Here is a 23,139-nt window from a genome sequence, read left to right as displayed (position 1 = left end):
AACACATTACAAACACAAAACTCAGTGTCAATGCAGAAAGTGTGCACAGTTTCAGTCTGTTTGTGACATGCAGATACTGTTTTTGTGTAGGTGCTAATGAGTGTTGCACCCCCCACATCTGAGTCGGACTCTTTCATTGTGAAACTCTTCGGTGTTGACGCTCCTCACCCCCTCCGGTCAGTGTCCCTCAGCAGCTGTGAGGACTTCCTGTGCAGGAATGACGTTGGCGGTACCTCAGCGGTTCTTCCTCTCAAACTGCTGTTCAGCTGATAGGAGGAGCTGCTGGTTGGCCTCCTGCAGCTGCAGACCTGTTTCTTGGACGTACTGGAATCCTCATCATGTATGTCAAAATTATTGGCTGTATATGAAAACTTTAGGGGTGTGGACTTCAAACAAGCTCACTCCTGATTGGCAACAGTAGTTGCCATAGAAACATTGAGTCTGACTGACTCGGACCAATCGCTGTTTACTTACGTTGTCTGGCTCCAACATGGAGAATTCTGTATCGGAGAAAAAAGGGGACTAAATTGGCTTTGTCACTACCCAAATATTATGTCACTTCCTCTTTGTGACCGACATTGGAACAGTTACGCAATTTCATTTACATTTTGCTGGAGCTGAGTTTATTCTGAAAGAGTGTCTGCAAATCTTTGTATCCAGGTGTCTTACAGAATACTAAATCCCCCGTAAGAGTGATTATAAGTCAGACACTTTATGGAACAGTCACATCAAAGCTGCAGTTTGTCCCAAACGCTTCTCTGTGACACAAAGGTTAATTGGTCAGAAATAAATGTTCCTCTCTGGAAAACCCAGCTGAGACAGCAAACAGAAAATAGTCAAAACATCAGTTATCATGGCATCAGATGTGAAAGTTTCAGATTAATCAACAAATATAAAGGGTTCATTACATTTTTAATTTAATTTCTTCATTTTATTGTTTTGCTGTCAAAACATGGCTTTCAAGGATTATGTGCTGAAGCAAATAAATAAGTTTCATTTTTCTGTTCCTTTTTTAAATCTGTTTGTCTCAGCATCTATGACCATGGACAGATTATCTTATGAGGTAAAGAATATAAGTGCAGTGAAGAAGAAGAAAAACACTCGTTCATTTAAAGAACCACAACACAGTTACGCTTTTACTTTGAAAAGATTGGCGTTTGGGCGGAAGTTCTTGTATTGCTTCCGGTTTACTGTGAAAGAGGGAACAAAGAAAAAGCGAGGCTAACAGGTTTGCTATGTTTGTTCTCTATGAAACGGGTGAAATGTATGATTAGATGTGGGCACGTTCCCGTTCTGCGTGTTTGTGTGGGAATGACGTGACGTGACGTGGAGCCTTTCAGCCGCGGGACCCGCAGCTGTTCGCCGTCGGGCTGCGGCCTTGTCCCGCTCACAAAGACGGGCCAGAAAGAGCTGCTAGCCGGCTGGAGTTACGGCTGTAGTGAAGGATTTCTAACCTAACCTCCGTCTTCCTCCGCGGGTCGCTTTGTGTCTAACGACTCCTTTTCTGCTGCTAACCGGAAAACTTTGCTTCTGTTTCCAGTCGAACCGGCGGAGCAGCTCCGAACCAACCGGGATGTCGAGTAAGTACATCCGCCGCTGACCAATAGAAACGGAGACTGTTCTTCGGAACCACAGTCAGGCCCAGAGATGATGACGGTTTACGGTCTGAACCCAGAATGAATGAAATGTCCCCGATGGCCCAAAATTCAGCTAATTATTCATATTTATGTCTATGGTCGCCTTTGTTTTTGGGGGACAACTGGGTAAAACCTCAGGTACCAACATGTCTGGGTTCTCGATTCGCCCTAACTGTATGTGGATCTGGATTGTCCTGGTCTGTAAGTCTCTGGAAAGGGCTTCAAGAAAGCTTTCCAATGGTACAAAGACCATTCAGACATTAAGCTTAAGACAGTCATCACATGCAGGGCCTAACTTTAATCCTGAATAAAAAGCAAAACAACAAAATGTTTGTGACCCGAATCAAAGATGAAACGTCTAGTGTCAAAACTCTCATTACTGTCCAAGAAAAAAGGAGGCATCACTGCAAAGCTAGTCAGAAGAACAAAAATTTAAATGGATATTAAATCAATTTGTATTTCCTTATCAAATATTAAATTGTAATATAATTAAGAAAAGTTGAATTTGAAGCAACATAGATGCTGTGAGGTAAACACTGACATATTCAGGATGACATGATGTTTATAAAAGAACTTGCCTTAAAAAACACCTTTTTAAAACGGACATCTTATGTACACTAAAGATATTTTTACATTTTAAGTTCATATAGAGAGATTCCAGGCTTTCATTTCCTGGGTTTGAACTACAGTTCATCAGCATAAACAAGTACACCCCACTCCATGTGTCAGAAAACCTTTAGTGTCCTTTCAGAATCAACGTTTTCTGTTAAACTACTAAACACACCTGCACAGGTGGTTCACTGACTGCAAACAAGCTGTGTTCGTTTGCACACAAAAAAGCTTTTTTCCTAACAAGTTAATTCAAGCCCAGCTGCATAAATGAGAACACCCCAGTCATCGTCTTGGGAGAAAAGACAAACTTAGACTACAAAATCCCAATGAACAGACATTCAACCTCAGGTGAGTCTAATGATTCATGTAAGAGGTGTGCAGCACAGGTGACTAGAAAAGGACTTTCTTATCCAACATCCCATTTCATGCTGTCAGCAATGGCTCCCCATGGAAAAGAAATGTCACCAAATCTGAGAAAGGAAATCATTTCTTGGCACAAAAAAGGTGAAGGCTACAAGAAGATGAGCATCAGTCTCCATCCAGGCTCTGAAAGAGGTTCTTCTTGAAGAATGGACAAAGACAGATGTTCCAATATGACGCCAACCTGTTCATTCATGCCTACAAGACTTGGTGCTGTCCTTAGAAACCACAGGGCTCCTCCAAAATACTAGATGTAGTAGTTTCTGTTGCAGTGTTCATATTGACTTCAACCAACTGAAGTCAAACTGAAGATGATGTGATCAAAGTCAGATCATTAACCTTCATTTCATGTTATGGAGTTCAAGAAGTACTTAATAAAACTCAACCTGGTGGAAAGTTTGGAAACTTTTCCTTTGTTCACTGAGCTACTGATCAATGAAAGGGGGGTGTCCTGATTTATGCTGAGCCCTGTAGGTTGAAACCCAGTTAGTAACAGAAACAGATGTACTGGAGAAACAGCCAAACTGTTGTCAAGGTAACAGACAGTTGAGCCCAGCAACAAGACACAATGCAGTCTGCCGCATCAGCAAGTCTCTGCCAGACATGGAGTTCAGAGCAGATGGACTTCAGAATGGGCTGTTCCACTCCTTTAACCCTTGTGCTATCTTAGATGACCCCCCCCCCCCTTCCATTGAGGTGTTCTCCCTACAATGACAAAGGTGGATAAAGGTGGAAAGATTTCATGTAATCCATGGACACCAGTGAAGATCACAAATCATTGAAGAAAAAAGGTTCAGAGCACTGTCTAGTGGGTCTAGATGACCCAACTCCCAACGTTAACGTGCCTAGGATAGCACAAGGGTTACAGAAGCACAAAGCAATGGGCAACATTGGGGATTGTAGACGCTTTGGGTCGCCCAAACAGACTTGGTGCAGTAGAGGAGGTGGAAATGAGAAAATGTCCTGCAGTTCTGTCAGCTCAGGCCTGACAGGAACCAGTGGGACCCTAAACCAGTGCTGCTCTAAAGTCTAACTTCCAATATGGAAACACATTCAAGCGTTAAGTATGAACAGAAGAGTTGGGACTGGGCTTAGGAAAAAGATAAGCAGGTGCTGTGGACTGATGAGTCTAAATGTGGGCTATCAGGCTGCAGCAGCAGGCAGGTTGGTAACAGAGCGGTACAAAGACGACAGATGCAGGGTGGAGGGTCTTTGTTGGCGTTTTAATGGTGTTCCCAATGCTGACAAATACAGGCACATATCATTATGCAATACCATCGGGAAGGCGTGTGATTGGCTCTGCAGCACACAGATGTTGACATAAGTGGGAGTAAAATGTCACTTTGTGTTTACAGCAGTCTGTATACGTGTGAATGCACAACAAATCAGCTGATGTCTGTAATGTATGGAGTTAATTCAGTCCCAATAATCAGAAATGTGCACAACCTGTTTCACAAACACACGCTTGCATTGAATCCGGGGAACGGTGTCGTACGATCGGATCGTTTGCTAATACGGTATCCTTATTAGCTGTGATGCTAGCATCATTTTAGCACTCGGACACGGGTTTCCTTGAGAGGATCATGAGAAGCTCCTCAAGTTCCACTGAAAGTTCTGTGGAGAAACTGGAATCACTTTGCTCTGTACCAGACTCCATTCTGGGATGTCAACTGCATTCAAACACTGTTGCTTTGATTAGATTAGATAACTTTATTTATGCCACGATGAGGAAATTCACTAGTTCTAACGAGCTTCCAAGTCCACCAGAAAGTTGCACAAGGCAATAAACCTAGGAGCCATGCTAAAGCTAACACGCTAACAACAGACCGGTACAGAATCAAAGATGGGCGGGGCTTTTCTCTGTCACCTGTGTGAAAGCAAACACGCCTGCTTTGCTGCTGAGTTTGATTGACAGATTCATTAGCCAATGGTAACATTAGTTGACCTACTGCGTCAGGAGAGTCTCAAAATTAGACTCTCTCACAAATGGGGGGGGGGGGGGGCGTTTGTAAATGCACATTCTGCAAGTCACATGATCTGTGAGTTCATATTACAAGTGGATGTTAAAAAAACCTCATGTTTGTGAAGCATCTATTGTGCATTTCTGAAACATTTAGTGTGCTTGTGTGAAACACAATGTGTGTATCTGTGAAACGGCTTGTGTGCGTTTGTGATCATTGAGACTGAATGGACTCCATAGTTATGGTCTGTGGATCATCCTGAAGCCTCATTGGCCAGACGTCATCTAAAGCAGGAACTGAAGGAAGTCTGATGACCTCACTAACGTATCTTCTGTTTTTTTCTTCACCATAGAGCGCCCGTCCTACGCTCCACCCCCTCCCCCTGCCCCAACCACAGTAAGTGTCCGGTTGCCTCTCTGATGTCACCATGGCTGTGCTGCTGCTGGCTCACCTGGTGGGGGCTGGAGCAGAGCCCCCACTCCTGCTGTAGACTGATGACGCTCAGTATTTTCTAGTGACTAGCCAGTGGTTCAGTTAGTTTTGCTGTTTGGCTCCTCCAACGCTGAAGCGCGGCATCTAGATGCAACAGTTCACACTCATTCAGAACAGCTGCCCTCTGCCTGTCCATCAAAGAAATCAGCTTATATTTTCACGTTTCCCCTTTTTCACTTTTTTATGTTTCTCCCTGTTCCTCTTGTTCGTAAGCCATTTCTCATCCGTGTTTTGTCTCATTTGTCTTCCATCAGCAAATGCCTTCCACCCCGGGGTTTGTGGGCTACAACCCCTACAGCCATCTGGCCTACAACAACCTCCGGCTGGGAGGGAGCTCCGGAGGCTCCAGCAGGGTAATTAATGAAGGATGGAGGTTGAACCGTTCAAGACCAGGAGAGGCAGTTATTTGGTTTTTAATAGACAAGCTTTGGGAATGTGTAACACTCATAGATTGGCTCAGCTTCAGTCCTTCTGGTGTTTCATATCTAAGGTAGCTCATGCTGCTGCTACAGTGGGGCAAAAAAAAGTATTCAGTCAGCCACCAACTGTGCCAGTTCTCCCTCTTAAAAAGATGAGGGAGGCCTGTAATTTTCATCATAGGTGAGCCTCAACTATGAGAGACAAAATGTCAGAAAATCAGATTTTCTGATTTTTAAAGAATTAATTTGTCAATTATGGTGGAAAATAAGTATTTGGTCACCTTCAAACAAGATTTCTGTCTCTCACAGACCTGTAACTTCTTCTGTAGAGGATCCTCTGTCCTCCACTGGTTGGTTACCTGTAGTAATGACACCTGTTTGAACGGGTTATCTATACAGAGACACCTGTCCACAACCTCACACTGTCACACTTAAACTCCACTAAAGACCAAAGAGCTGTCTAAGGACACCAGAAACCAAACTGTTGACCTGCAGCAGGCTGGAAGCCTGAATCTGCAACAGGTGAGCAGCTTGGAGTGAAGAAATCAATTATTAGGAAATGGAAGACGTACAAGACCACTGAGAATCTCCCTCCATCTGCCCCCCCCCCCCCCCCCCCAAGATCTCACCCTGTGGGGTCAGAATGATCACAATAACAGTGAGCAAAAATCCCAGAATCCCACGGGGGACCTAGTGAATGACCTGCAGAGAGCTGGGACCAAAGGAACAAAGGCTACCATCAGTAACACACTACACCACCGGGGACTCAAACCCTGCAGGGCCAGACGTGTCCCCCTGCTAAAGCCGGTACATGTGCAGGTCCGTCTACAGTCTGCTAGAGAGAATTTGGATGATCCAGAAGAGGATTGGGAGAATGTCCTATGGTCAGATGAAACCAAACACACGTTGTCCGGGTAACGAAGGAGTGGCTTCATAAGAAGCATTTCAAGGTCCTGGAGTGGCCTAGCCGGTCTCCAGATCTCAACCCCATAGAAAATCTCTGGAGGGAGTTGAAAGTCTGTGTTGCCCAGCAACAGCCCCAAAACATCACTGCTCTAGAGGAGATCTGCATGGAGGAATGGACCAAAACATCAATGCTCTAGAGGAGATCTGCATGGAGGAATGGACCAAAACATCACTGCTCTACAGGAGGTCTGCGCGGAGGAATGGACCAAAACATCACTGCTTTAGAGGAGATCTGCTCGGAGGGATGGACCAAAACATCACTGCTCTAGAGGAGATCTGCTCGGAGGAATGGACCAAAACATCACTGCTCTAGAGGAGATCTGCTCGGAGGGATGGACCAAAACATCACTGCTCTAGAGGAGAGCTGCATGGAGGAATGGACCAAAACATCAATGCTCTAGAGGAGATCTGCTCGGAGGAATGGACCAAAACATCACTGCTCTAGAGGAGATCTGCATGGAGGAATGGACCAAAACATCACTGCTCTAGAGGAGATCTGCACGGAGGAATGGACCAAAACATCACTACTCTAGAGGAGATCTGCATGGAGGAATGGACCAAAACACGACTACTCTAGAGGAGATCTGCATGGAGGAATGGACCAAAACATCACTGCTCTACAGGAGGTCTGCACGGAGGAATGGACCAAAACATCACTGCTTTAGAGGAGATCTGCTCGGAGGGATGGACCAAAACATCACTGCTCTAGAGGAGATCTGCTCGGAGGGATGGACCAAAACATCACTGCTCTAGAGGAGAGCTGCATGGAGGAATGGACCAAAACATCAATGCTCTAAAGGAGATCTGCTCGGAGGAATGGACCAAAACATCACTGCTCTAGAGGAGATCTGCATGGAGGAATGGACCAAAACATCACTGCTCTAGAGGAGAGCTGCACGGAGGAATGGACCAAAACATCACTGCTCTAGAGGAGATCTGCATGGAGGAATGGACCAAAACACGACTACTCTAGAGGAGATCTGCATGGAGGAATGGACCAAAACATCACTGCTGTAGAGGAGATCTGCACGGAGGAATGGACCAAAACATCACTGCTCTAGAGGAGATCTGCACGGAGGAATGGACCAAAACATCACTGCTCTAGAGGAGATCTGCATGGAGGAATGGACCAAAACATCACTGCTCTAGAGGAGATCTGCATGGAGGAATGGACCAAAACATCACTGCTCTAGAGGAGATCTGCATGGAGGAATGGACCAAAACATCACTGCTCTAGAGGAGATCTGCATGGAGGAATGGACCAAAACATCAATGCTCTAGAGGAGATCTGCTCGGAGGAATGGACCAAAACATCACTGCTCTAGAGGAGATCTGCATGGAGGAATGGACCAAAACATCACTGCTCTAGAGGAGATCTGCATGGAGGAATGGACCAAAACATCAATGCTCTAGAGGAGATCTGCATGGAGGAATGGACCAAAACATCACTGCTCTAGAGGAGATCTGCATGGAGGAATGGACCAAAACATCACTGCTCTAGAGGAGATCTGCATGGAGGAATGGACCAAAACATCACTGCTCTAGAGGAGAGCTGCATAGAGGAATGGACCAAAACATCACTGCTCTAGAGGAGATCTGCATGGAGGAATGGACCAAAACATCACTGCTCTAGAGGAGATCTGCATGGAGGAAAGGACCAAAACATCACTGCTCTAGAGGAGATCTGCATGGAGGAATGGACCAAAACATCACTGCTCTAGAGGAGATCTGCATGGAGGAATGGACCAAAACATCAATGCTCTAGAGGAGATCTGCTCGGAGGAATGGACCAAAACATCACTGCTCTAGAGGAGATCTGCATGGAGGAATGGACCAAAACATCACTGCTCTAGAGGAGATCTGCATGGAGGAATGGACCAAAACATCACTGCTCTAGAGGAGATCTGCATGGAGGAATGGACCAAAACATCAATGCTCTAGAGGAGATCTGCTCGGAGGAATGGACCAAAACATCACTGCTCTAGAGGAGATCTGCATGGAGGAATGGACCAAAACATCACTGCTCTAGAGGAGATCTGCATGGAGGAATGGACCAAAACATCACTGCTCTAGAGGAGATCTGCATGGAGGAATGGACCAAAACATCAATGCTCTAGAGGAGATCTGCTCGGAGGAATGGACCAAAACATCACTGCTCTAGAGGAGATCTGCATGGAGGAATGGACCAAAACCTCACTGCTCTAGAGGAGATCTGCATGGAGGAATGGACCAAAACATCACTGCTCTAGAGGAGAGCTGCATAGAGGAATGGACCAAAACATCACTGCTCTAGAGGAGATCTGCATAGAGGAATGGACCAAAACATCACTGCTCTAGAGGAGATCTGCATGGAGGAATGGACCAAAACATCACTGCTCTAGAGGAGATCTGCATGGAGGAATGGACCAAAACATCACTGCTCTAGAGGAGATCTGCATGGAGGAATGGACCAAAACATCAATGCTCTAGAGGAGATCTGCTCGGAGGAATGGACCAAAACATCACTGCTCTAGAGGAGATCTGCATGGAGGAATGGACCAAAACATCAATGCTCTAGAGGAGATCTGCATGGAGGAATGGACCAAAACATCACTGCTCTAGAGGAGATCTGCATGGAGGAATGGACCAAAACATCACTGCTCTAGAGATCTGCTCGGAGGGATGGACCAAAACATCAATGCTCTAGAGGAGATCTGCATGGAGGAATGGACCAAAACATCACTGCTCTAGAGGAGATCTGCATGGAGGAATGGACCAAAACATCACTGCTCTAGAGATCTGCTCGGAGGGATGGACCAAAACATCAATGCTCTAGAGGAGATCTGCATGGAGGAATAGACCAAAACATCAATGCTCTAGAGGAGATCTGCATGGAGGAATGGACCAAAACATCACTGCTCTAGAGGAGATCTGCATGGAGGAATGGACCAAAACATCACTGCTCTAGAGGAGATCTGCATGGAGGAATGGACCAAAACATCACTGCTCTAGAGATCTGCTCGGAGGGATGGACCAAAACATCACTGCTCTAGAGGAGATCTGCATGGAGGAATGGACCAAAACATCACTCCTCTAGAGGAGATCTGCATGGAGGAATGGACCAAAACATCACTGCTCTAGAGGAGATCTGCATGGAGGAATGGACCAAAACATCACTGCTCTAGAGGAGATCTGCATGGAGGAATGGACCAAAACATCAATGCTCTAGAGGAGATCTGCTCGGAGGAATGGACCAAAACATCACTGCTCTAGAGGAGATCTGCATGGAGGAATGGACCAAAACATCACTGCTCTAGAGATCTGCTCGGAGGGATGGACCAAAACATCACTGCTCTAGAGGAGATCTGCATGGAGGAATGGACCAAAACATCACTGCTCTAGAGGAGATCTGCATGGAGGAATGGACCAAAACATCACTGCTCTAGAGGAGATCTGCATGGAGGAATGTACCAAAACATCAATGCTCTAGAGGAGATCTGCTCGGAGGAATGGACCAAAACATCACTGCTCTAGAGGAGATCTGCATGGAGGAATGGACCAAAACATCAATGCTCTAGAGGAGATCTGCATGGAGGAATGGACCAAAACATCACTGCTCTAGAGGAGATCTGCATGGAGGAATGGACCAAAACATCAATGCTCTAGAGGAGATCTGCTCGGAGGGATGGACCAAAACATCAATGCTCTAGAGGAGATCTGCATGGAGGAATGGACCAAAACATCAATGCTCTAGAGGAGATCTGCATGGAGGAATGGACCAAAACATCACTGCTCTAGAGGAGATCTGCATGGAGGAATGGACCAAAACATCACTGCTCTAGAGGAGATCTGCATGGAGGAATGGACCAAAACATCACTGCTCTAGAGGAGATCTGCATGGAGGAATGGACCAAAACATCACTGCTCTAGAGATCTGCTCGGAGGGATGGACCAAAACATCAATGCTCTAGAGGAGATCTGCATGGAGGAATGGACCAAAACATCAATGCTCTAGAGGAGATCTGCATGGAGGAATGGACCAAAACATCACTGCTCTAGAGGAGATCTGCATGGAGGAATGGACCAAAACATCACTGCTCTAGAGATCTGCTCGGAGGGATGGACCAAAACATCACTGCTCTAGAGGAGATCTGCATGGAGGAATGGACCAAAACATCACTGCTCTAGAGGAGATCTGCATGGAGGAATGGACCAAAACATCACTGCTCTAGAGGAGATCTGCATGGAGGAATGGACCAAAACATCACTGCTCTAGAGGAGATCTGCATGGAGGAATGGACCAAAACATCAATGCTCTAGAGGAGATCTGCATGGAGGAATGGACCAAAACATCACTGCTCTAGAGGAGATCTGCATGGAGGAATGGACCAAAACATCACTGCTCTAGAGGAGATCTGCATGGAGGAATGGACCAAAACATCACTGCTCTAGAGATCTGCTCGGAGGGATGGACCAAAACATCACTGCTCTAGAGGAGATCTGCATGGAGGAATGGACCAAAACATCACTGCTCTAGAGGAGATCTGCATGGAGGAATGGACCAAAACATCACTGCTCTAGAGGAGATCTGCATGGAGGAATGGACCAAAACATCACTGCTCTAGAGGAGATCTGCATGGAGGAATGGACCAAAACATCAATGCTCTAGAGGAGATCTGCTCGGAGGAATGGACCAAAACATCACTGCTCTAGAGGAGATCTGCATGGAGGAATGGACCAAAACATCACTGCTCTAGAGATCTGCTCGGAGGGATGGACCAAAACATCACTGCTCTAGAGGAGATCTGCATGGAGGAATGGACCAAAACATCACTGCTCTAGATCTGCAACAGTTTGTGAAAACCTTGTGAAGACTTACAGAAAACGTTTAACTGCTGTCATTGCCAACAAAGGGTAAATAAAGTATTGAGATGAACTTTTGTTTTTTACCAAATACTTATTTTCCATCATAATTTACAACTAAATTCTTTAAAAAATCCGACAATGTGATTTTCTGGATTTTTTTTCATTTTGTCTCATTGTTGAGGTTTACTTGTGATGAAAATTACCAGCCTCTCTCATCCTTCGAAGAGGGAGAACAGAACAGTTGGTGTCTGACTGAATACTTTATTTCCCCACTGTATTTATGCATGTGACATGAATTAATGATCGTGGGTTCACTCTCAAACTGAAAAGAAGCTCTCTTTCTTTCTGTTTCTCTTTTCAAATCTATAAAAACTGGCAAAAATAATCAAATGAAAAATACTTTATAACTAGTAAATACTCCATGAAACTTGTGTTTTTGGTAAAACTTCTGTTAACAGCTTATTTCTTCGAGGGCTGATCTAGAACAATATTGAGCTGTCAGAGGAATTTTCAAAGTCATGGTGCTGTGAACACGACTACATACATATGAAAATAGTGTTTCCATACTTTGGTCTGTTATTGAAAAGTTTCTAAAGCTGCGTTCACAGCAAACGCAATTCCCGCCGCAGAGGCGGCCAGGTTCAATGTTAAGTCAATGTTCAGACGCCATCAGAGGCCCTGCGACGCGATTTGAGCGTCTGGCAGGACCGCCTGTCAAACGGCGCATACAGAGTTCAAAATCTGAGCTTTGCCAAAGAAAACAAGTCACTTCAACCAATCAGGGACTCTGCTTTGGCCGGCGACGTGTTGAAGACGGGATTCAAAGCCAGCATGAGAGAGAACGTGCTCGCTCTCCCCTGAACCTTGAGATATTTTCCTCATTTGAATGAGGCATTAATCAAAGATACTCTAACTTTGATTTTGGTTTTCCCTGCTCGGACTAATGCGGGACAGGAAGTCATCAAACGGGGTCACAGGGAGGTGGAAGTCGTGCTAAAAGCGCCATCATTCAGACGCCGCTGCAGCAGACGGTGAAGCTCGCCGTACGGGGAGAGTCTCTGGATGATGTCATGAACGCAGTCATGGAGACGTGGTCACCAATGTTTTACTAGAGCTCTTCAGAATAAACCAACCTGATCTCTTAGCATCATCCATGATCTGTGATTAGATGTCCAGCCGTTCCAGTCATGCTCTCATGTAGTGATGAGGCTAAAATCAGGACTGAGCTCCTCCCACCGGCGTCTGGGCCGTCTAGTCTGAACACTAGTCTATGAGTAGAGAGACATTGAAACGTGAATCTGATGTTGTTTGGCATGAGCTCAGCAAACGTCTGCTGGTCTCCAGTTAGCTTGTGTTCTTCGGCAGATTTGATGTCTTGTAGGCCAAAGTGGTTTTGTAAAGTCAGAAACAGGTTTTCATGCTATGGAGCTGTGCAGCAGATGAAGATCTGAAACTGTTAGCTTTAGTAACATAGCAGCAGCAGCAGCAGCTCGGGGTCTCAGCCTTTTCTTGACCTGCTCTGACCTCAAGAAACACTTTGCTTCAGATACAAAGTGGTTTTGCTTTTTTAACCTTCAGTAGCTGCTGCTTCAAATCCACCTGACCAAGCCGTGTGCATTTGTGTGGACATACAGTCCAGGACATGATGAGAAGAGGAAACATTTTAGTTGATGTTTTTGAACCTTCAGTCACAGGCATCTTCAGCAGGAATGTTTGGTTTCACTGTTTTAGAGGGAGCTGGTGACGGAGCTGGAGGAGATTTTGGAGGTGAAGCACTTTGACCACATTTAATGTTGGTTTCTGAATTCTTTAAAGATGCCATCGTTTCAGACTGTTGAAATGAATGGTAGAAGGTGCTCTGTCAGTAACAGCATACATTCTATTATTCTGCATTTTAGAAATATTTACTTTCTGCTAGAAATACATCTAAATCTTATATAAAATTCATAGTTTGTGTTTGAACTCTTTAGAGTCTGAGGCCAACACGTCTTTTTTGTCTGCTCTTGAATTTTCCTCTTTTCTTACATTTTGAAAATGTCATGTTTAGGACAACATATGAATTTGGTTTAGTCTTTTCATGTCCTCTTTTTTTTTTTTTCATGTGTTAAAACCATACAACAAGAAACCGTTTCTGTTCCGTTGAAGCGGCACACCCAGCCTCACGCCTCCACGCTGCGTCCTCTGATGATGTCATGCAGCAGAGTCTGGACTTCCTGCCTGGGGGGCTTCAGCTTCCAGGCAGCTCAAAACATTTGTTGTCCATCAGATTTCCCCCCAGAATTGTTTTCTTATTGTTCCAGTTCCAAAGAATACAAGAAAACGTCTTTTTGAGTGCAGTTGTGGAGTGAATCCCTCTGGACTCTGGAATCTGCTCACAGTTGGAGGCGTGTCTGGCTCCTCCTCTGTGTTCGGGGGGGGAACAGCTCGCGGCGAGTGGAACTTCTGCTGTGCACATTTTTAGACAAAATCCTGTCACTCCCCATCTGAACTGAAGGGAGAATCGGCCTCCATGTTATTGGAGTCCTGACAGCTGACCGATAGCCCCGCCTCCCACGCCAGTAATAAGTGGGACCTTGTTCCTCCTCATCCATCAGTTCCTGGTGGACGCTCATCATACGCCTCGTCAGCATAAAAAAAAGATCACTCTTGTTTAGGAACTACAAGTCATTGCCCGTCTGTCTTTTTTACTCAATCAAATTTATATCAAAGAGCATTAAGATAAAGATTCTTTATTGATCCCAGCTCGGGAAATTGGGTTGTTGCAGCGTCGGCGTTAGGCTAAAGATACAAACAAACAAACAATGGGTGACAAGAGAGAACAGAACAATCAATCAGAAAGAACCATCAGTGAAAACAGTTGTATTGGATGACAGCTCAGGAGAAAAACAGACTTAAATGAGTTTATCTATGGCAAATGGATGACGAGTTCTAGAGTCCAATGGAGTGAGGTAGGAAAGATCTCCTGTAGCGGTTGGTGTGACAGTGAAGCTGCCTTAGCCTGTTGGAGAAGGTTCTCCACTGACCGTCAAGAACAGGATGGAGAGGATGCTCAGGATGGATACCAGCTTATTTAAAGTCCTCCTCTCCATCACAGCTTCAAACACCTCCATCTTATTATGGAGCCAGCTCTTCTGATCAGTTTGTTCAGTCTATTACTGTCCCTGGCAGATATGCTGCCCCCCCCAGCAGACCACAGAGAAGAACAGAGTGCTGAACACAACAGACTGCTAGAACATCCCGAGCATCCTGCTGCAGACGTTGAAGGACCTCAGCCTCCTCAGGAAGTGGAGTCTGCTGCTGGCCTTCTGATTCACAGCAGAGCTGTTGCTCTTCCAGCTCAGTCTGTTGTGGATGGTTGCTCCCCAGTACTTGGACCCCCTCCACCTCTGCCACATCTCTGCCAAAGATGCTGAGAGGCTGGGAAGCTGGTGGTTTCTTCCTGAAGTCCATCACCATCTCTCTGGTCTTTTCCACATTCAGCAGCAGGTGGTTTGCTCCAGACCACCTCATGAATTTATCCATAGGTTCCCTGTACTCTTCCTCCTGCCCACCATTAATGCAGCCGACAACCACAGAGTCCTCAGAGAATTTCTTCAGATGGCATGACTCTGATTAATACTGGAAGTCACTGGTGTCCAAAGAAGTGGGGTTTATTTCTGTCCTAGTTTTATGACACTGGTGTCAGGTGTCCATCGGTTCCAAATGGTTCCATGTTTGTCCAACAGGCATTTGTCTATTGTAAATGTGCGACCAAGCTTGTTTCCTTATGTTGGCTATAGATTCTGCCAGCTATGATTGTCTAGTCTGCTCCTTCTCCAGTTCTTTCATTAGAACAGGTCCATCCCGGTCACAGATCCATACTCTTCCCTAATTTTCCATGTTCCAGTATTTTCCTGTTTTCTTAACATCCCTGCCTGTCTTGCACTATCCCCATTTTTTGTCAGATGTTCATTTATGAACACAGTTGAGTTTTTTGGCTTGCATGAATGCAACGTTCCTCTTCTTTTCTGCTGATGCATCTAATTATGATGGATGGATGCATGGATAGCTAGACGAATAGACAGACAGGGTTTTTAATAATCCCTGAGGAAGTTTTAAAATGGCCATCTGCTGATAATCATAAAACACATATTAAAAATGATAAACATCAATGGTTTAAAAATCAATAGATTTACAAAAATCAATGGATTAAATGTGTCTGGCATACTTGATCTTGACTTCTCTGTCAAATATGACAACTAGATATAGAATAATAATGAATGTTTATTCTCTTGCCATAAAGAAAATCACCTTCTGTATCTCTAGAGCAGTGGTCTCTAATCAATCAAATCAGTAATGAATACGTTAGTTGCCAGGTCCATACCAAAGTTGGTGATGGATGGGTATCTATGTTTCAAAACTTTGCTATGGCCTATGGCTTAAGGCCTATGGCCTATGGCCTATGGCTTAAGGCCTATGGCTTGAGGCTTATGGCCTATGGCTTAAGGCCTATGGCCTATGGCCTATGGCTTGAGGCTTATGGCCTATGGCTAATGGCTTATGGCCTATGGCCTATGGCTTAAGGCCTATGGCTTGAGGCTTATGGCCTATGGCTTAAGGCCTATGGCCTATGGCTTGAGGCTTATGGCCTATGGCTAATGGCTTATGGCCTATGGCTTAAGGCCTATGGCCTATGGCTTAAGGCCTAGCTCCAGGGGGAGCTCTGATTGTGGGGTTCTTAGCCGGCCTTTGTCCCCCTCGTCACCAAGGACCCGTCTGCCATGGGAGACCCCACCAGGGCCCCTTACCACCTTGGAGTCCTCTCCAACCCCTCCACCACATTAAGGTGGCGGCCCTCAGAGGGGTAAAACATCACCGCTAAATGGACTCTTGCTGCCCTCATTGTGTTAGGGCTTGAGCACGGAAAGGTCTTGCTGACGTGAGCATCAGCGGATCATGTTTCATTTCAACAAGTTTGTCACTTTTAGAAGTTCAGTTTATTGATGAAGCTCATTTTAAAACGCCTCTACTGATCCGATGAAGTGCTGCACTGGTTAAGAACAATAAAATACATGAAGGCAAAAACAATCACACCATTACATGAGAGCAACAATGAAACTATATAAATTATGAGGATAAATCTAATGTGTAGAAACATCTGCAGGTCCAGAAGTTCAGATCAGATTTGAACAAAAATAAGCAATCAAATAAGCCATCAATGTTGAGGCGGTGCTCCACTCCGTCTCCTTTACCGCTTCATTTTCCTGGAGGATCAGAGGGCTGACCGCACTGCTCCTGTGGGCGTGTGGATCTGTGTATATTCATAAACACAAGGCGGCGCTGTTCCACGAAGACTTCTGTAAACGCAGGATCTGGATCCTGACACAGAGAGAGCCAGTGCTGCCGGCTCATCTGTCATCAGTGCTGCATGGACGACCCCCCATTAACTGCAGTAATCACTACAACACATACCAGAGCCATAGCCACTCGCTCCAACTCCCTCAAAGTCTCTAGCTCAGTGGTCCCCAAATCCAGGCCTCGAGGGCCAGTGTCCTACATGTCTTCCAACTAACCTGCCATTGAAGCTCCTTACTGGCTAAACACACCTGATCCAGGTAATCAGCAGCATATAAGGGAGGGTTTCTGGAAAACCAGCAGGACACCGGCCCTCCAGGCCTGGATTTGGGGACCCCTGCTCTAGCTGCTCCTGATGGCTGATTGAATCTGTTCAGTTTGACAGGAGGATCTAAAATGACTATGGAGCCAACGAGACCAGAGCAGCCTGAGGACGCTTAGACTGACCATGACTAGGATTTCCCTCCGTCTCAGAAGGAGAATACTTTCAGAATCAGAATCAGAATCAGAAATACTTTATTGATCCCACACGTGGGAAATTTGTTCGTTACCATAACAACTGACAGGAAAAAAAGAGTAAGAATAATATAAATAAAAATAAAAAAGAGAACAAGGAAAATGTGGTATAATTTAAAGAGCTATTTACATAACAGTGCAGGTAAAGAGATGTGCAAAAGAAATGTGCAAAATAAAGAAAAGAGAAAAAAAAAATGTGCAAAGGTTATCTTCTGCATTGTGAATTATTGAACAGGGTTATAGTATTTGGCAGGAAGGATTTCTGGTACCGGGCAGTTTTGGAGCGGAGCTGTCTGAGCCTTCTAGAGAAGGAGCTCCGTTGTTTGTCCAGAACAGGGTGGAGAGGATGCTCTGGGTTGTCCATGATGGATAAGAGCTTGTTCAGTGACCTCCTCTCCATCACTGCTTCTTGTTTAGGACCGTTAACAGTGGCTCATGTGCAGCAGTCATTTAAACAACTATAAATGTAAAAGGCCTATGTCAGACGGATCAAGGACACCTCTGCTTTGGTTTCTTTTTCAGAATATGTCAAGTCCTTTTGCGCTCTGGTTGGTTTTAATCTCTTTTAATCTCCCTCTTTTCTCCTACAGAATTCCTCTGGGATTGCGGTTCCAAAGCCTCCCAAACCTCCAGACAAGCCCTTGATGCCTTACATGCGGTACAGCCGGAAGGTAAGCAGGAAGGTAAGACACCCCTCCACGGTGTCTGCTTTTACTGCTTGTCCTCCCTCCCCTGAAACTTTGAGGGCGTAGACGGGGATGGCACCAATCCCCAACACGTCATATCCTCATTCAGACATGTCTTTGTTGGAACACGAGTCTTTGACGAGTCCTTCTAGTCCAGTTTTGTTGGTTTGGCCTTAGCAGCCACAGACAGTAGGTGTCAGTAGTCTTCTGAGGGGCTTTGCTGATGTCCCATCAGGTAGACCTGCTCAAACTGGCAGGACCACCAAAGCTCCAAGGAAACGATCTTTTCAGCTTCATCTGAGTGTTTCCATGCTCACTCATGGTTTTGAAGTGACCTCTTGATAATCTAAGCTCAGCTGCATGTCGATGGGGTCCGAGATGACCCGTCTGTCTTCTCTGGCAGGTATGGGACCAAGTAAAAGCCTCCAATCCAGACCTGAAACTCTGGGAAATCGGGAAGATCATCGGAGGCATGTGGAGAGACCTGACCGACGAGGAGAAGCAGGATTACCTGAACGAGTACGAGGCTGAAAAGGTGGGCAGCAGGAGCTCCTTTTCCCTTCTGACAGCATCGTTGTCCAAATAGAACCTCAGGCTGTCAGGAGTTCTGGGTGCAGAATGATGCCTTAGGCCGACCCAGCTGCAAACATCTGGAAATGCTGGGGGGTGTCAGAGCGCGTGTGTTCTGCATCACACCAGCCTGCTGTGGTGTGATGTCTGAATAAACATCTTCACTCTTCTAGATCGAATACAACGACTCTCTGAAGGCCTACCACAACTCCCCCGCATACCTGGCCTATGTGAACGCCAAGAACCGGGCGGAGGCCGCCATGGAGGAGGAGAGCCGGCAGCGCCAGAGCCGTCTAGACAAGGGGGAGCCGTACATGAGCATCCAGCCCGCCGAAGACCCTGATGGCAAGTTTTGGAAAGGCTTCACACTTTTGGCATGACGAAGCGCCGCCATCATGGCTCAGCTGATCCGTTTCCTCATCAGACTACGACGACGGCTTCTCTGTGAAGCACACGGCGGCCGCTCGCTTTCAGAGAAACCACCGCCTCATCAGTGACATCCTGAGCGAGATCGTTGTGCCAGACGTGCGCTCGGTGGTCACCACGGCCCGCATGCAGGTCCTGAAGAGGCAGGTCCAGTCCCTCATGGTGCACCAGGTGGGTCTTTGTCCCGGTTCTGCCGCCTCACGGTTCTTCAGGACTAATGAAAAGACGTCTGATTGCAGAGGAAGCTGGAGGCAGAGCTGCTGCAGATTGAAGATCGTCACCAGGAGAAGAAGAAGCGCTTCCTGGAGACCACCGATTCCTTCAACACGGAGCTGAAGAGGGTACGAATCCTTTCATCTACAAGCTGGTAGAGGAAGAGGAGGAGGAGGAAGAGGAAAAGGTTCATTCCTCTCAGCTTTACGGTTCCAACACAAAGGAACCCGAAAAGGCTGGCATTGGCCTGCAGGCTCCTCCTGACTGAAGTCTGAAGCCACTTAGAAAATACAACCGCCGGTTTCCGACGGTCACACGGTCTGTGGTCACACAGGGCGGAGTCTGAACACTGATGTGCTGGTAGAGGTCAGGACAAAGCCAGGGCTCTGGAATGTGACCACAGTGTTCGGTCGCCGTCCTGACCAGAAGAAACGGGTCATTCTTTTGTAACACGCCTCAAAGCAGAATGACTGATTTATGAAAATGGATCTGAGCCGTTTGGTTAGAGTCTGTGTCACAAGAAAACACAATTCCAAAAGAAAAATAGGACATAAAAAACATCAGAAAATCAAATGAATTTCCAGAAATCAAAATAAAACATTAAAAACTAAAACAGGTGGAGAACCCTGAAAGTTCTGCCCGTGACGAGCACCAGGTCCATCCGGACTGGATCCAGTAGACCTCTAGGAAGGGTTCTAGCACACAGGAAGCCTTAGAGGGAGACGCACGGACCCCCAACTGTCAGGTGGGGGGCAGGTGAAGCCCCCGTTGTACAGCAGAGGTCCGGGCCTCAGAGTTCTGGTTCTGTTCCACAGCTGTGCAGTCAGAAGGTGGAGGTGGACATGGAGAAGCTGGCAGCAGAGATGGCGGCTGCTGAGGAGGCGGCGCGTCGGCGGGCCGAGGAGAGGGAGCGCGAGGCGGCGGAGCAAGTGGAGAAGGCTGCTCAGCAGCTGCAGGAGGGCGGGGCTTCTGAGCAGAGCACGGCCAACAGCTCCCCAGGGACCAAGGAGGACACGCCCATGGAGACAGGTATCCACGTGGTCTGTACTTATGGGAAGCCGCGTCCACACCCAACGCAGCTCACGCAGCCCAGGTTCACCGTTAGGTCTGTGTGCAGGCGCCGTCTGAGGTCCCGCGGCGCCATTTGAGCGTCAGACGCAGCGCGGTGCGATTTTGCCAGTACGTCCCAGGTTCGATCTGTACTTTAGTGAAGAGAACGCGTCGGGCCAACCAATCAGTGTGTCAACGTTGGGCACGTGGCGTGTTATATGGCGGGATCAGCGGGTGGAGTCCGAGGGGGAGGAGCTAAACGCTCGATATTGTTGTTATGGAGGCGATGATAAAACGTTCCTCTGGTTTTATTCTTAGTTTTTCCTCCTCTGACTAATGCGGGACAGAAACTCGTCATCCAGACGCCGCCCCTGCAGCAGACGGTGCAGAGTCTCCGGATGATGTCATGAACGCAGTCATGGAGACGGGGTCACCCGCCAAACATGCTGTCGTCCATGAGACAGACGCCGCGCCAGGCAGCGCTCGGGCTGAAAGGTGACGGTAGCTCCTCCCACCCACGCCTTTCCAGAGAGAGTTTATGAAGACAGTTTCAGAAAAATCTGAGGCGTGAGTCGTGTTGGTTGTGAACGCAGCACAAGGTGCCCCCCACCTTCATGTTTGTAAAAACATGTCCCCCCCCCTGACCTGACAGAGGATGCAGCCGCTTCAGAGCCGCCGTCAGACCAGCAGCCGGCCGCAACGCCGTCATCTGAGCCTCCATCTTTGGTCTCCGAGATGCTCTCTCCTCCCCCTGAGCCCCCCAGGGAGAACAGCTCTCCTAGTAGCATCTGCACCCCCAGTGATGACAGCAACAGCATGCCCCCCCCTGCAGACAACAACCTGGAAGCAGCGGCTTCACAGTCTCCTACTGGACAGGAAGTGACCCCCTCCGCCCTCCCCCCTGCCTCAGAGGAACCAGCTCCACCACCACTTCTGCCCCCCAGCCAGGGCAGCCACCAGTATGAGTAGAGTTACAGCTGTGGAGCCCCCGGGGGCAGCGCCATGAGCTCTTCCTGTTTTTTAAAGAATCTGCTGAAGCTTTTGTCTTTGATGTTTGTAACCTTTCCAGAGTCTTCTAGATCCTCTGCTCTGTTTGGGATCCACAGCGTTTCCTCTCTCTTCTAGAGATTCCAGATCCGCTGTGGTTCTTCTGGATTATCAGCGAGTCCAGACGCTCGCTTGTGTTTAGCTTCTTCACAGAGTCCAGCTAAAGATCAGGGTTTAGTCCCAGGATTTCTTTTGTACCGTCTAAACTGACCAAATAAAGATCTTCTCTTTCATGTTTGTGTCCTGGTTCTGGAAAACGTCACCTATCCCGGTTTTCATCCGTTCTAATGGGTCCTCCATCAGGTTCTCCATGGGGTTCCAGAGTCTGTCGTCATGGACGGGAATCTGGATTACTGCTGGCTCTGAGAAACCAGCTCTGGTTCCAAGTGGACCCCCCCAGCAGCCGTGGCTTTCAGACTTGTGGTCAAATGTCCGTCTCCAAAACAGGAGCTCATCTGACGGCGCAGCGCCGTGTTTCTGCTTTTATTGTGAAGCTGGGATTTACAGCAGCCTTCTACGGTGGCCCAGAGGGGTCACAGCTACACCGCCCACTTAAACACGTTATGATGAACCACAATGAGGGATCACTTTGGTTCCGGGCCGGTGCCATGGTGGCACACTTGAAATATTCAGCAGTTTTACCGCAAAATAATGAATCAAACATTAAATTCTTCAAAACACGCATCACATGCAAACATTTGCTGATTGAAGCCTAGTTATTAAAACAAAACTGTCTTTGAGCTCAAGATATTCCTATTTATAAAAATATTCTGAATAACATTTACCAGGAAAACAAAAGTGAAGTTTGCATCCTGGAGAAAAAACCAAAAGTATAATTCAAAGAAGGGAATCAGAATGTCAAACTCTACAACTTCAAATCCTTTCACAGAGTCCCCGCTGCAATAAAAGCCTCTGCTACTGGAAACGGACCATTGACCAAACCAGAACATTTGGGCAAGAAACTGACAATTATTCTAACTAAACCAGAGCTGGCCACAGTTAACCTAGTGACCAACATGGAAGACTAGTTCACACTAGTATGACAACAGAGATCTGCATCTCCAAAAGTCAACGGTGACCACCATTTGCTGCAAAACCGAGGACTTGGCCTCCAGATATTCACTTCCATGGGTCACAGCGTGCAAAAGGAAGACCCAGATACGTTTGTTTCACAGTTAAAAGAACGGGTGCAACATCGACTCCCTGATCCACAGCACCAGGATCTGACATCGGATGGTGACAGAGGGGCGAGGTGGTCCACACGGGAGGGGTCTCTCCCAGAAGGAACAAAAGCAGACAGCAATCAAATCCAATCAAGCTTTATTTACATGGCACTTTTCATACAAAAGTTAACACAAAGTGCTGTACACCAGAATAATTAGCATATAAAGAAGAAAAGACAAAAACTGAAGCCCATAAATGAGGGTCATAGTGCTGAAAAGATGCCAGTCCACAGGTTTGGTTTTTGAAGCTGGACTGCTTACAGGACCAGCACCAGAGACACTGAGACCCGAGACACTGAGGACAGTCACAAGTAACTTGGAGTTCCACAGGCAAATGGCAACCTGGAGCAGGTAACAAGCAGAGCTGCAACAGTTAAATACCTCTAGTGAGGAAGGCAAGTCCTGAAGCCAACTCAATGGCAAGAATGAAGACCCGGCTACGCACTGCCAGTTATGCCAGAATGATGTAAAGAACCGAGACGGTGGTAGGACTGTCCCCTGTGGAGCCCCCACATCATTGATGAGTGCATCTGTGGACACGTCCAGCCCTTCAGCAAACAACTACACATGGAAGTAAAACTCGTCGACTTTGAGAAACTTGTAGCATCTTGTTGTTTTTGATCCTACCCCTCCTGTGTGTTTCTTTATAAACCCGATTCTCCTTTCTTGTACCCACGTCCTCCATCAGGAATTTCCCACTCTACATTTGTCTGCTATCCCGT

General features: G+C 46.8%; 1 protein-coding gene across 4 annotated transcripts; it reads left to right on the top strand.

Moving 5' to 3' along the window:
- Positions 1–1,087: 1,087 nt before the first annotated feature.
- Positions 1,088–21,427, top strand: LOC101174813 (SWI/SNF-related matrix-associated actin-dependent regulator of chromatin subfamily E member 1). 4 transcript variants are annotated; one of them, XM_023957906.2, is made up of 11 exons: positions 1,088–1,228; positions 1,541–1,580; positions 4,983–5,026; positions 5,377–5,475; positions 17,793–17,873; positions 18,292–18,423; positions 18,632–18,803; positions 18,883–19,055; positions 19,124–19,225; positions 19,913–20,126; positions 20,800–21,427. In XM_023957906.2, the coding sequence occupies exons 2-11, from the start codon at positions 1,574–1,576 to the stop codon at positions 21,114–21,116; spliced, it is 1,341 nt and encodes a 446-aa protein (XP_023813674.1). In that variant the 5' UTR covers positions 1,088–1,228; positions 1,541–1,573; the 3' UTR covers positions 21,117–21,427. The 4 variants fall into 4 exon arrangements, with proteins under 4 accessions (XP_023813674.1, XP_023813672.1, XP_023813676.1 ...); XM_023957904.2 differs by having other exon boundaries at positions 17,793–17,885; XM_023957908.2 differs by lacking the exon at positions 5,377–5,475.
- Positions 21,428–23,139: the final 1,712 nt, after the last annotated feature.

The sequence above is a fragment of the Oryzias latipes genome, chromosome 8 (assembly GCF_053564925.1).
Source record: "Oryzias latipes strain Hd-rR chromosome 8, Olatipes_Hd-rR_3.1".
Taxonomy (NCBI): Eukaryota; Metazoa; Chordata; class Actinopteri; order Beloniformes; family Adrianichthyidae; genus Oryzias; species Oryzias latipes.
Note: the sequence above shows the minus strand (reverse complement) of the source record. Positions and strands in the feature narration are given on the sequence as shown.

What these genes read in the sequence shown, in the direction of transcription:
- LOC101174813 (XM_023957904.2), top strand. An exon ending in ACGAGTACGAGGCTGAAAAG is followed by an intron (nt 18,424 to 18,631) that starts GTGGGCAGCAGG and finishes TCACTCTTCTAG; the next exon opens with ATCGAATACAACGACTCTCT. An exon ending in TCAACACGGAGCTGAAGAGG is followed by an intron (nt 19,226 to 19,912) that starts GTACGAATCCTT and finishes TCTGTTCCACAG; the next exon opens with CTGTGCAGTCAGAAGGTGGA.